The following is a 13,538-nucleotide window of genomic DNA, read 5'->3' as shown; positions in this document are numbered from 1 at the left end:
GGTAAATATTGGGAATTCCGGGGATTTTGATAAAACATTCCAAGGATCTTTGAGGTTTGTTGCCAACACTGGTTATTACTGGTGGTTGCACGACTACCGTTGTGATTCACCGTTCTAGCGGGTAAAAGAACAGAATGAATCACAGTCACTGAAAAATCACAGTTTGGCGCTCAAGCCAGACACAGTTCCAACAGCGACTAGTGAATATCTGTGGAAAAGTATTCCATTATCTATTACAGTCATCCCTCGATATTTGCGGCTTTGATGTTTGCGGATTTGGTTATTCACGGATTTCATTAATATGTTCTCTCTAGGACTGTCTAGGTCCTCCAGTGCAAATCTGTGGTCAACTTTAACTAAAAGTTGCACTGAAAGACCATTTATAGCTACTCCAGTGCCATTCTATTGTCAGTGTATGTTGGACATTGACCACAGAGTTGCACTGGAGGACCTAGACAGTCCTAGAGGGGTGTCCTCTCAGGTAAAAACAGTGTTTTTGTCATTTGCGGTTTTTCCATATTCACGGGGGTCTTGTTCCCCTAACCCTAGCGAATGGAGGGACAACTGTACATACACTGAAAGAAAGATGGCTGAGGGTTCTGGGTCTTTGGACTTTATCACACCTGAGGAATTTCTCTTAATTTCGAATGAAAAGAAATTGGGGCCAGAACGCATTGATGTGAATTCGCTAGTTCATCGAATTTACGTGAATGCGAATTGCGTTTGAACTGGCTTCCCATTGCCCAAAAATATCTCACCATTGCCCAAATTTGCGCATGGTAGTTTATCACACAATAACGTGAAACCCCATGATTGCGTTCAGATTGCCATTGGATTATACTTCCAATTTCCCTTGTCTGATAAACTCCTTTGTTTGCTTGTTAAATCATGTCCTACTTTTTCATGTGGAAGGTAGGAGAGACCTCAGCCTCCTTAATGGACAAAGGTCCAAGACACACTGCAGAAATAATCCAGTTTGAGAGCGCTTCAACTGCACTGGCTCAATGCTAGGGAATCCTGGGGACTGTGGTTTCTTGTGAGACATTTAGCCTTCTCTGTTAGAGACAGCTCTGGTGCCACAATAAACTACAATTCCCAGATACTTTTGGTCAGGCTCAAAATAGAGGACAGGAGCTTGGGATGTAGGACGTGTCCTGGAAAAGGAGGACCTCTGCTCCCCCTGCTTTTGCTCTACAGAAGTGTTGAGAATGAATGGGGCTCTCTGGGGAAAATGCGCCCTTTCTCAGGAAGCACTTTCCATTTATATACGAAGGCTTTCCATTTTGCATCCTATTTTAGGTACAAACTTGGGGCTTTTCCCCTTAAAATTAAAACTGAATTAAAATTCCCATTGGCGTGCTGTACCGCCAACTGGCCGCCAGAGGCCGCTGTGACTTTCCCTCCCCGTTTGGGCCCAAGCCACTCCGACTTCGGCTAATCTCGCGAGAAGGGGAGAAGGAAGCGGAACTCTCGCAGGAAGCCGACTCTTTCCGTATAATCTCGCGTGCTTTCCAAGTTCCTCCCTCTTTGGTCCCCGGCGCGGCGCGATGGCGGTCGGCAAGAACAAGCGCCTCACGAAAGGAGGCAAGAAAGGCGCGAAGAAGAAAGTGTAAGTCCGGCAGGGCAGGGGCGGCAGAGGCGGCCGGGTGGGGAGAAGGCGGCGGAGGGGGAGCGGCCGCCTGGGGACGCGGGATGGCGCCGATGCCGGGCGGATTGAGGAGGGGAGGCGGCTGGGAGGGAAGGCCGCTGACATGGCGGATGGAGGCACCGACGCGAAAGAGGACTGCGGGGGGAACGCGAAATGGCGTCCGACCCGAAACAAGGGCCTGAGAAAGACGTTCCGGGGGCTTCGTTGTTTGCATTAGGAAAGGGAGGCTATGGGAGTTGAAGCTCAATGGGACTCTCCTGCAGCCTCTCTCTTCCCAATGCTTTTGCGAAGAGGGTTTGTGCAGCCGCAGCTTCCTGCAAGACTCTGCGCAGGCCCTCCTTTCCTAGGACATGCCTTCCATTTCAACCCTTCTTTCCAGGAGGGGTTCCAAAACGCCCTCCATTTTGAGTATGGCTAGGGTGACCATAGCACGGCGCTCCTTTTCCAGGACATGCGCCCCATTTCTGTCCAGGAGGAGTTCCAGAACGTCCTCCATTTTGAGCAGGACCAAGATGACCAGAGGTCCTCCATTTCCAGGATGTGGCCTCCATGTCAGCCTGCTTTCCGGGAGGAAATGCCTTCTATTTTGATCAGGACCAGAGGTCCTCCTACCTTCTGTCCCAGAGTCCCAGAATGCCCTCCATTTAGGTCCTACTTTTCCGGGATGTGGCCTCCATTTCAACCTCCTGTCCAGGAGGAGTTCCAAAATGCCTTCCATTTCGAGTGCGATTCTGAAGCACGGATTTCTAATTCTATGAGTGTTTGTAGCTTTTATTTGGGAATATCTTACTTTCTCTTCTTCAGTGTTCTCCCTTTTCTGGTGCCTTGTTCTCCTTGGCGGTAAAGACATATGGTCACCCTGACTTGGGCAAGTCATATGCTCTTAGCCTCAAGGGACGGCAATGGCAAACTTCGGGGGGGGAACAGAACTGTATTCATATAACTGTATTGAGACTTGAGAGTCCCAAGATTTCTTCCCCAAATGCATAATTGCTTACAATGTACTACAAGCAGGGCAACCAGCCATCCTTCTCTTCCAGGACATTTATTTTTATGTGAGTGGTGCCAGCATGGTGTAGTAGTTTGAGCGTTGAACTATGGCTCTGAAAACCAGGATTTGAATCTCTGCTCAGCCATGGAAACCCACCGGGTGAACTTGGGCAAGTTGCACACTCTCAGCCTCAGAGGATGCCAAAAGCAAACCCCTTCTGAAGAAACTTGCCAAGAAAACCCCATGATAAGGTTACTTTTGTTGTTGTTGTTGTTGTGTCTTCATTTCATTTCTCGCTTAGGGTGACCCTTGGCAAGTTTCTTCAGAAGGGGTTTGCTTTTGCCATCCTCTGAGGCTGAGAGAATGTGACTTGCCCCAGGGTTGCTCTGTGAATTTACATGGCCAAGCTGGGAATGAAATCCTGGTCTGCAGAGTTGCACTCCAATGCTAAAACCCATTGTACCACACTAGCTCATAGAAAGCGCACAACAACAAATGTGGATTGGGACAGGGGAGGTGGTTTTGCACACTTAAGTCCTCATGCAGAGAAACAGCGACTCATTGGGCTGAACTTGGTGATTTGGCTTCCCTGAAACAGAACCTGTAGAAATGCACTGAGAACTTCCCCAAATTCATCAGGTAGCTATGACACCAGAACTATGTTATTACAGGGAAAAAGAAATACCCCTTGATATTATTGCTAGGCCATCTTGTAGGCCAATCAAAACAGTTGTTTGCCTTCAGAGTTTATTCCTATTTCCCATTTTTAGTATGCAAAGTTGGTTTCAAAGGTGATACAAATTGCATACTGATTTTCCAGACTTACATAGCTATGGTTTTGAATTCTAATTTTTTTACATCCACAATACTTTTTTTAAATTTGGTATTAGTAGTATGAAATAATTTTAAACAGTGTTCGTCTGTTGCCACACTACAGAAGTAAAGCAGTTTGGCACCACTTTAATTTCTATGATTCAATGTGATGGAATTTTGGGATTTGTTGTTTGGTGAACAGCAGAGCTCTCTGTCGGGAGGCTAAATATCTTACAAAACTACAAATCCCAGGTTTCAATAGCATTGCGTCTTGGCAGTTAAAGTGGTGTCAAATTGCTGTATTTCTGCAACCCTTAGTTAATACATTACTGGTCATTGTGTGCATTTGCTTCAAGTCAACTTAGGGTGACCCAATGAGTTTAATAAAGTTTTCTTAGGCAAGTCATTTCCTATGAAATACAACCTACATCACCTGGTATTGTTTGGCAGTGTCCCATCCAAGAACTAACCAGGGGTGGCTGTCATTAGCATCCAAGATCTGGTGCCTTTAGATTTAGGCAGTATTTGTCATTAGCAATGTGAGTTTTGGCATTTCTTGCTCTATACAGAAACCCTGAAAATGGGAAACGGATTCTGAGAGTTTTCAGCCTTGTCCATCCTATAAGCAAAGGGTTTGCTGGCCTTATTGGAAGTATTGGAAATTTATGGGAAATTATGAGTTTAAATTGCAGAAAGGTGGTCTGAATTTTTTTTCTCCTTTCTTGATTATCAGGGTTGATCCCTTTTCAAAGAAGGACTGGTATGATGTCAAGGCTCCAGCAATGTTTAATATTCGAAACATTGGGAAGACATTGGTCACCAGGACTCAGGGAACAAGTAAGTTGACGTTCTTCAGTTTAATTCCACTGGAACGTTTTAGGATCTGTTAGGTAGCACTTGATGAACCTGAGGTTCTGCTCCCAATTTTTTCTTGCATTGCTTAGATTTTTGAGTTCTAAATGTAAGGCCTTAGGTCTTCTAATCAAAACTGAACTCAATAGACCAGCCAAAAGGGCCAGTGTCGGGGTGGAGTGGGGTTGTGGCAGCCGCACGATGCATGCCTCGACGCCACTCTCAAGCTGCCATCATGCCAACCACATGGCGGGCGGCTTCACGGCGCTTCTTTGACATGGTGTCCAGATGATGCATACCAAAAAGCAGCACCAGAAACTGCTGCTGTGGTTGCAAAGTTCCCCCTTTTCTGGGTCCAAAAGGAACGACATTTTAGCCTCTCATTGAGGAAAATCTTACATTGAATTTTTGGTGTACTTCCAGTATAGAAAGCTAAAATACAAAAAAGTGGTGCTTAATGTGATTGTTAGTGTGAAGTAGACGCACTGAAACAATGTGAACATTTCTGTAACTTCCATTTATTTACTGGGTCTAGCTGAAACTAACAATTGGATATAGTGTTTAAGATTAAAGATAAGCTGTGCTGTGATTCTGTGCATATCTCCTTTTTATGGGTTTTAGTAACTTACAGCAAACAGATAATTCTGAGTAACTTCTTAAGATTTTAACATTAGCTTAGCAATAAATAATACTTTATGAAATATTAACAGTATTTTATATTTATAGAAATTGCTTCTGATGGACTTAAAGGCCGTGTATTTGAAGTAAGTCTTGCTGACCTACAGAATGATGAAGTTGCCTTCCGTAAATTCAAACTGATCACAGAGGATGTGCAAGGGAAAAATTGTCTGACAAACTTCCATGGCATGGACCTTACACGCGACAAAATGTGTTCGATGGTCAAAAAATGGCAGGTTAGTAATACTAATGTGATTATACTAGGTTTTTAACGTGTGGTGTTTGTGGGATTTGTAGGCTCAGTATAGTGACTAAATACATCTGTAAATATAGCTTCAGTGCCAGATGGTGAGTTAGAAATGGTTCCAACAAATGATAAAAGAAAGCTATTTATTAGGCTGTTTCCTTTTGTTTCTAGAAACATGAGCACTTGAATTAATTATGCTGGTTTTGAAGCTCACTTCATGGTATTTTTACAATATTAGACTCTGTTATCTAAGTGTAATCTTACTTGTTAAGAAAAAGTGCTAGAAGACTTGTGTTAAATTTTTACAGACAATGATTGAAGCCCATGTTGATGTCAAAACTACAGATGGATACCTTCTACGCCTTTTCTGTGTTGGTTTCACTAAGAAGCGTACTAACCAGATTCGCAAGACTTCCTATGCCCAGCACCAGCAGGTCCGCCAAATCCGGAAGAAAATGGTGGAAATCATGACACGAGAAGTTCAAACAAATGACCTGAAAGAAGTTGTAAATAAACTGTATGTGGCATTATTTTTTAAGAAAGGCAGTCTTTATTCCTTGTTGTTTTAAGCTGACTTGGGCCTGTTACAGACTGCCAAAATAAAACTGCTTCAGGTCTCTTTGGAGGTATGCTGTTTAAATGATGCATGCATCCTAAGAATCCAGAAGCTGCACCAAAGCTGCACTCCAGTGCTTAGGAATGGAGTGTGGCTTTGGCACAACCTCCGGACTCGTAGGACCCATACATCATTTAAATAGCATACCTCCAAAGAGACCCGAAGCAGCTTTATTTTGGCAGTCTGTAACAGGCCTTTGTTTTACAGTAAGTAGGGTGTGAACTCTTTACACCAGGGTTCAATTCCCAACTTGGCCATGAAACCCACTGGATGATCTTGGCAGAGTCAAACTCTCAGCCTCAGAAGAAGGCAATGGAAAACCTCCTCTGAATTAGTCTTGCCAAGAAAACCTCATGATAGGGTCGCCATAAAACTTGGAGACTTGGAGGCACACAACAAGTGTAATAGATGAGTAAACCAGTGTTCTCAGATCTGCCATTAACTCCACTTTTCTTATTTTATCCTTGTGATGCTCAAAAATGATGTTTCAGAATAAGTAGTTGTGATGCTATTGGTATGGCCCAACTTTATCCAATTCAGTATTTATAAAAATGCTTGCAGCGATTGCCAATTGCCTCAAAAGACCTTTATATTTTTAGATTTTTACCCATTTGATTTTATGGAGGTGGCTCTAAAATTAGTTGCACTTAAAGTAGCCCCACTGAAATTAGTGGGACTTAAATTGGTTATTATTAACATGTCTTCTTTATTCCAGTGGTTTTGCTTTTCAGTGTGATTAAAATCTAGTTTGGCCCCATTGTAAATATCAGTTGATAATTATTCAGTCACATTTAGGATTAAGCTTTTCTTAAACACCTTTTGGTATTGTTCATATCTCTCAGATGGCAAGCAGTTTTTTTAATGGAGAGGGGAACAGATCAAGTTTCATTTGATGTGAGAAGGCACTATTCCTTTTTACAAAGGGGGAACTAATAATAATAATAATAATAATAATAATAATTTTTATTTATATACCGCTTTTCCAAATTAGATCAATGATAGTGTTTTTGGTGGGTGGTTTTTGTTGTTCTTGTTCCTTGACTGGCCTCTACTTACTGTGCTGAACTTTCTGTGTTGAGATGCAGTCTGCTGTTCTGGTCACCTCACCCACAACCACACAGGTTTTTCCCCCCACAATCCAACTCACATTTGGAGGCAAATGCTGTGTTTTAGCTTGAAATATTTTTGCAATGTACCATGTGATAATCTCATGTGTAAGTGATAGGACATCAGAAATTTCCATCATAAAACAGTGCGTTTCAGAATCTAACCATAGTGGCATCTTGTTGAGATAGGCAGAAGTACTTCAGTTTTACGTACCTCTGTTTGTTATGTTTGGTAATTTAGAAGGCTGCTAACCAAACAATTTCTTCATTATCATTTAGGATTCCAGACAGCATTGGTAAAGATATAGAAAAGGCATGTCAGTCAATCTACCCCCTTCATGATGTCTACGTTCGTAAAGTCAAGATGCTTAAGAAACCCAAGTTTGAATGTAAGCATTCTTTTATTTAGCAAAAGATTTGTGTTCAGTATATGCATTTGGTTTGGGAATGAATGATGACAACTTGTTTCGGTCCCATATGAGTAAATGATTATTCTTTTCCAATGCTGACATTCCCATAAACCACAAAGGGGAAATTTTTAAATAGTTTTCAAAAGGCATCTTAAGAAATATCTAAGCAGTTAAATATGAAATGTGATTGAATTCCTTAGAAGCTCATAAACCTAATGTTGTTCAGAATGCAGAATTTTAGTGCAAAGGTTTTGATGAATTAATTTAAACATGCATTTTCCTTTGTAGTGGGCAAGCTGATGGAACTGCATGGTGAAGGTGGTGGTGCTGGAAAGCCATCAGGTGATGAAACTGGTGCCAAGGTAGAACGGGCTGATGGGTATGAACCCCCTGTGCAAGAGTCTGTCTAAAATCAGTTTTTAAAAAAATAAAAATAAAAGATATAATATAAACACTGGTAATGTGTTTTTGTATGGGACTAACTATTGGGTAGGCATACAAAAGTGCAGGTACTTTGACTGCAGATGGTACTATTTTGACACAAGTCAATTTATGGGTCAGTATTATCTGGATCATTTCACCACCTGAAAAAAAAGCTCTTTCAAATCAATGGGTTTCTACCTCTTTCCAAAAGTATGTTTATATAGTGACGTGAGTCATAAAGTTAATCTTCAGAAAAACCTTGTAGTTAGTTTCATCCAGACTTAAGTTAACTGTAGAAGTTGGCTGACAGGCTCTTAAGAGTTCTCAGTTGGGATTGTTGCCTAAACCTACCTGGAGATCATGGTATTCCTCAAGTGTCCCTTGTTCAAATAGTAAGTAGGTCCATATCAGTTCAGCTGACAAGATCACAATGAGTTGGTATAACTTTAAATTCAAGATTTAAACATATGTTACTTAAGATAATGACTATATTCATTTTTTACTGACGGTGTATCAAAACAGTACCATCTAGCCCTTTAGGTGGCAGTGTTGGAATGAGGTTAGTATATTTGGCAAACATGGTGTGCAAAACTCAGATTACTCAGCCAGATGCTTATTTAAATGTATGAAATGCTAATCGATACAATAGCATTCATTTACTGTCTGACAAAATAATAATTAATGCATTTTCATTAACAAGGCCAAAAAACCCACACATGAATCCGAAGTGTCATTAAATATCTGAATTACCACGTGTTCAAAATATTTGTTCCAATATTTTCATTTAAAGAAATAAACATCATGCTTAGTCTATTTAGATCTGGTTTTTATAAACACAAAGTGACCTGCCACAACTGGTGCCATAGTGTACATGGATTCTATTTAATTGTGTATTAAAAGAAGTTGGCTTTAGCACATGGCAGCTTCTGTTTTTCTCTGAAGCAAGAAAGGAAGTGTCCATTTTCTTGCTGTGTACATAGTTTACACAGCTCATGTTTACACCAATTATTATTATTATTATTATTATTATTATTATTATTCAGCCTTTAGGGCTGAAGGGCGGGGTATAAATATCGATGATGATGATGGAATCAGACTACCTAACATTCGATGCAGCTAAATTACTTTCTGCTCCCTACCTCTTTGTATTTAATGAATCACAATTCTGGCCCTATAGCCATTTTCCTTTGCTATCAGAATGAATAGCTGCTCAGTTTGTGTGCCACTTAACTAGAAAAGATAAATTTTATATGGTACTTTAAATAAAGCTTCTTCAAAGAGGACTTAATCTCTTGAGTCTTGGTATAGTGCAGTGATGGCGAACCTATGGCACGTGTGTCAGAGCTGGCACTCGGAGCCCTTTCTGTGGGTACATGTGCCGTCGCCCCAGCACAGAGTTTGCCAGAGTTTACTAGAAAGCCAGAGGGACATGGCACTTTGCAATAAATAAGTGGGTTTTGGTTTGCAGTTTGGGCACTCAGCCTCTAAAAGGTTCACCAACACTGGTATAGTGTTAAACTTAACATAGCACCTTTGACTGTTCTCTTGCACCTATATAGGAAGGAGTATATGAGCTTGAACAACAGTGATAATACGCATATACACTCTGAATGAAGTTTCAGCTTAATTGATAAGGAAGTGTGAGCACTTGGTATTGGAATTTCATCACTGTGTCCTAATAGAGCGCACCATCTTAGCAGTATATGGCTACTTAATAGATTTCTAACATCTTCATGCATAACTCATTTGTTTTTAAGAAAATAAACGTGACAGACTTAAAACATCTGTCCATCTTCCCATGCAGCAGCTTAATTACCTAATATGTAGGAGCCAAGATGCAGCTATGTTCTAACCCCAGGGCAATTCCAGTGTACTTTAAAGGATTAAAAATGTTGTTTTTCCATATAAACATTTGTAAATATAGAAAGCAGGGCATGTTTCAATATCCAAACATCAATGGAGACATGTTCACTTGAGTTAGAACCTTTTCTTGAACAATAATTACTATATCCAAAAATGCTGCTCCTTTTTTAAAAAAGTATTGGCCTGATACAGACAGCCAAAATAAAGCTGCTTCAAGTCACTTTGCAAGTATGCTATTTAAATGATACATGCGTCCTAAGAGTCCAGAAGCTGCACCAAAGCCACACTCCAGTCCTAAGGACTGGAGTGCAGCTTTGGTGCAGCTTCCAGACTCTTAGGACACATGCATCATTGAAACACCATACCTCCAAAGTGACTCGAAGCAGCTTTATTTTGTCTGTCTGTATAGGGCCATTGTGAACCTAAAAACCCTGAAGGAAAATAACTTTTGATTGATCTGCAGAAGACCTAGCAATAATATCAAGGAGTATTGTTACCCAGTAATAAAATAGTTCTTACTGAAGGATAGTTTTCTAAATGAAGGGCCATTAATTGTGACTACCACTCTACAACCAAAGCATGGCACTTACCACTGCAGTGTCCTTTAGAAACAAGTTTCCTGTATAAAAATGGACGGCTTTTCACTGCCCTCATGCACAAGAGTGTGGTAATATGGCTTCTGCTGTTGGACAATGCCAGCATACCTTATGTTAAACAAAACTGGCTTTCTGTCACCTACAAGGTGCTGTGTTAGCTTTGGTTTGAGTAGTGTTAAGATTGTAATCCAGGTAAATGTCTCTAGCTCTGGCTATGTTTCAGCATTGCAGCAGTAATTTATGTGATGTTACCTGGCAGATTTGTCACAATGTGCCCAAAACAGCTGCCATCGGGCCAATCTAGGGGTAGGGCATGCACATGACACACACACCCAAATCATTCAGAGGCTGTACTGGGGCCACTCAATGTGGCTAGTGGGCCGCAAAATGAGCTGTTCCTTGCTGCTCCTTTTCGCAGCCTGTTGAGGACTGTGACAGCAGGCGCCCTTGGGATTATGGCGTCTGGTTGCTGCAGTCCTGGGGAAGGAGCGGCCTCTGGCCCTTGATTTGTCCTACGTTTCATGGCAAAGTTGCCCAACATAGTTCACATATCCTAAAGGACAGCCAGTTCATCCTTTTTGTTTTCATGTTGTCAACATTAAACACATTGTAAGTGCAGGGAAGCTTTTCATGGACTGGCAGGGATCTGAGAACTGAATGCCAATTTCTCCCACCACTTCAAGTTCCCGTGATACAGCCCTGTCAGAAGCAGAGGTCAATGTCTTTAGTTCAGTAATGCCAAGGAACTTCCACACTTTAAGGTAAGGTTCCTCTGTCCATGCCACCTATTTGTTTCACAGACTGGTGAAGAATGATTTCTGTGAGGAATACTAGAAAAGTTTTCACCCTCCTTTGGCAGCTCTGAATGTTTTTTGCTGTGATAAAATGTTGGCATGTCTGCACCAGGTCCTCCCACATGCCTCTCACAAAAACAGGATCTACACTTGTTCTTCCTTTGGTTTGGATTTTGTCCTGATAAGTTACGTTATTTGGGACAGATTTCTTCCGGCAGTTTGTCCCAGAGATATTTTTTTCTCATGGGGGGAAAAATACTTAAGAGTCTTGCTGAAACTCCAGGACATTGTTTAAATTACTTAGTCCTGTGCAATGCCCCAGGAACCCTGCTCCCATCTCTTCCGCATGTTTGAAGTTCCCTTTGGGGCACTACCAGCTTATCTCCAGTCAGGCAGTTTCCCATCTTGGAGCCTGCCCTTAGTTTTAAAGCAGCTCACGAACAATCCAGTTGAGCTTCTTAGGAAGGTTCCCCAGAGGCTTCTTTCCTTAAAGGTAATCCTTTTTTGTAGCTATAGCATCTGTTTGCTATGTATTAGCTGGCAGTCCTTTTGGTTAGGAAACACCTTTGTACCTTTAATGTTTTTCTCTGTCTGGATCCTTTATGCTTAAAGTAGTTTCTACCTTTCATCTATTCCAGTAATTCATGCTTCCCTCGTTCTGCCCTAACCCTTTCCACCTGCAGGATAAGTTACAGTTCATTGAGTGCAAAAATTCACATTCCTAAAAATAAATCCTTCTGTTGCTATGACCTGTGTCCTTTAATCCAGCTTCACTGGGATGTAAGATGTCATGCCCCACAATAGCCACATGGATCAAAGTGTACATCCGAATTGTATATGATGGTGCCAAAAATACCTTGCTTGTCTGACATTATGGCACACTTAACTAAGTAATGGACATATGTAGAATAGCCATCTGGAGTAATTCCATCTTTCACCATTACAAGATTGACATGTTCAGATGGACAGATCTGAACCACATTTGGGAGAAGGGTGCAGCAGGAGGGGGTTAATAATTAGGATGCAGTCACTTCCCTCCTTCAGAAAGCAAGTAAGGCACTTGGGTATGTCCCAGGTTGTGTGGATAATGCTGCATTGGGTATTTACCATGAAGGTGCATGCTGGATTTTTGAGAAGAGTGGGTTGGACTGGATGGCCCTTGTGGTCTCTTCCAATTCTTATGATTTAAAGCCCCCCCCCCCTCAAAATCATGACTACTTATCTACCTTTTCATCTGGAATGTGAAGGGTCCTTCCTTTCCTGTTTTCCATTCTCTGCTAATTTCTCTGTCTTCTGCATTTGGGGTTGGCTAGTAAGAACTGGTGTTTAGGATGGTCAAAAGGCAGGAGTCAGCAAAGTTGTTTGGCTACCATGAAACCTCAGTTCTTCCTGCCTGTCTCTGGCCCGATTTCTCCTCTCAAAAGCACAGCGTACCTTCATGGTGAATATTCAGTGTGGCTTTCTTGAAGTAAGATTGTCAAAATGCTTGCTGTATGGATCTAGCTCTGTATGAATGCAACAGGACTAGATTACTAAAAAAAAATCCTTGTTTGGCAGAATGACAATGACAAAGCATATCTTAACAGATGAGAGCTAGTTTTTAAGTTCCACATTTGTCTTTTGAAACTATTGAGTTAAGGGAGACAGCCAATGAATACTAGGCACTATAGGTTATGTTTCAGAGGAAGTACAGTAGAGTCTCAATTATCCGACGTAAATGGGCGGTCCCATGGTTGGATAGCCAAAAATGTTGGTTAATGCAGAGGATCATAGGAAAAGCCTAGCAATCACTATGAAAAGCCTTGCAATCACTATAAAACATGGGCTTGGGGCCTGGTGGTGCTCACCGCCGTGCTTGGAGCCCTTTTCGGCTGGGGGCGTGGTAAGGCTCCAAGCCATGCGCACGGACTATCCGACGTCAGATAATCCGGAATGTCGGATTACCGAATGTTGGATAATCGAGACTCTACTGTAACTGCCACCTCTGAGTATTCCTTGCCTAAGAAAATCCTTTGCATTTGCCATAAGGCAGCAGGCATCTTGAAGGCACTTATATACATGCCAGTGTCTTAAAATACTATGAGGGGGAGTGGGATTTGTCTAACGGAACTACATAAAAATTTCCCAGAACAGTTGTGGGGAAAAGGCTGTGTCCTATCTATAAAAGCTTGTAGGGCTACAAATTCATAAACTTTTTCTAAATACAAGGTTTTCTTGTTTTCCACACAAGGAACACTTCCAGTAGGCTGAGAACATTTTAATTCCAGATTACTCAGTTTATGTAATTGCTTTTGGAATTTAATTGTTTCTTGATCAGATTTATAATTCTTATGCATCATAATGTGCTGTTTCCTAACCTAATTACAAGTCTGTAAGGGGAAATATTCAGCACAGTCTTACAGATTAGAAACATAGGCTAAATATGGCCCTGTATAGATGGGCCTTAGTATGTCCTGGCGATGTACTAGGGTTGCCTCGGGGCATTGCTTATATACGCCCCG

General features: G+C 41.6%; 1 protein-coding gene and 1 non-coding gene across 2 annotated transcripts; both read left to right on the top strand.

The window, feature by feature from the left end:
- The first annotated feature begins 1,501 nt into the window (after positions 1–1,501).
- Positions 1,502–7,813, top strand: RPS3A (ribosomal protein S3A). The gene is made up of 6 exons (XM_089525693.1): positions 1,502–1,609; positions 4,186–4,289; positions 5,031–5,218; positions 5,538–5,746; positions 7,231–7,340; positions 7,650–7,813. The coding sequence occupies exons 1-6, from the start codon at positions 1,548–1,550 to the stop codon at positions 7,769–7,771; spliced, it is 795 nt and encodes a 264-aa protein (XP_089381819.1). The 5' UTR covers positions 1,502–1,547; the 3' UTR covers positions 7,772–7,813.
- Positions 7,398–7,464, top strand: LOC149312917 (small nucleolar RNA SNORD73). Its single transcript, XR_016281546.1, has one exon. It is a non-coding gene; the product is annotated as a small nucleolar RNA SNORD73 (small nucleolar RNA).
- Positions 7,814–13,538: the final 5,725 nt, after the last annotated feature.

The sequence above is a fragment of the Sceloporus occidentalis genome, unplaced genomic scaffold (genome assembly GCF_023333645.1).
Source record: "Sceloporus occidentalis isolate IW3139 unplaced genomic scaffold, rSceOcc1.0.p SCAF_5, whole genome shotgun sequence".
NCBI classification, from domain to species: Eukaryota; Metazoa; Chordata; class Lepidosauria; order Squamata; family Phrynosomatidae; genus Sceloporus; species Sceloporus occidentalis.
The sequence above is the reverse complement of the archived record's forward strand: the minus strand, read 5'-3'. Positions and strand labels throughout refer to the sequence as shown.

Excerpts from the sequence above, each read along its gene's own strand:
- RPS3A (XM_089525693.1), top strand. The coding sequence starts at position 1,548 with ATGGCGGTCGGCAAGAACAAGCGCCTCACGAAAGGAGGCAAGAAAGGC. Across the intron at positions 1,610-4,185 it reads AAAGGCGCGAAGAAGAAAGT|GGTTGATCCCTTTTCAAAGA; the intron begins GTAAGTCCGGCA and ends CTTGATTATCAG. Across the intron at positions 4,290-5,030 it reads CACCAGGACTCAGGGAACAA|AAATTGCTTCTGATGGACTT; the intron begins GTAAGTTGACGT and ends TTATATTTATAG.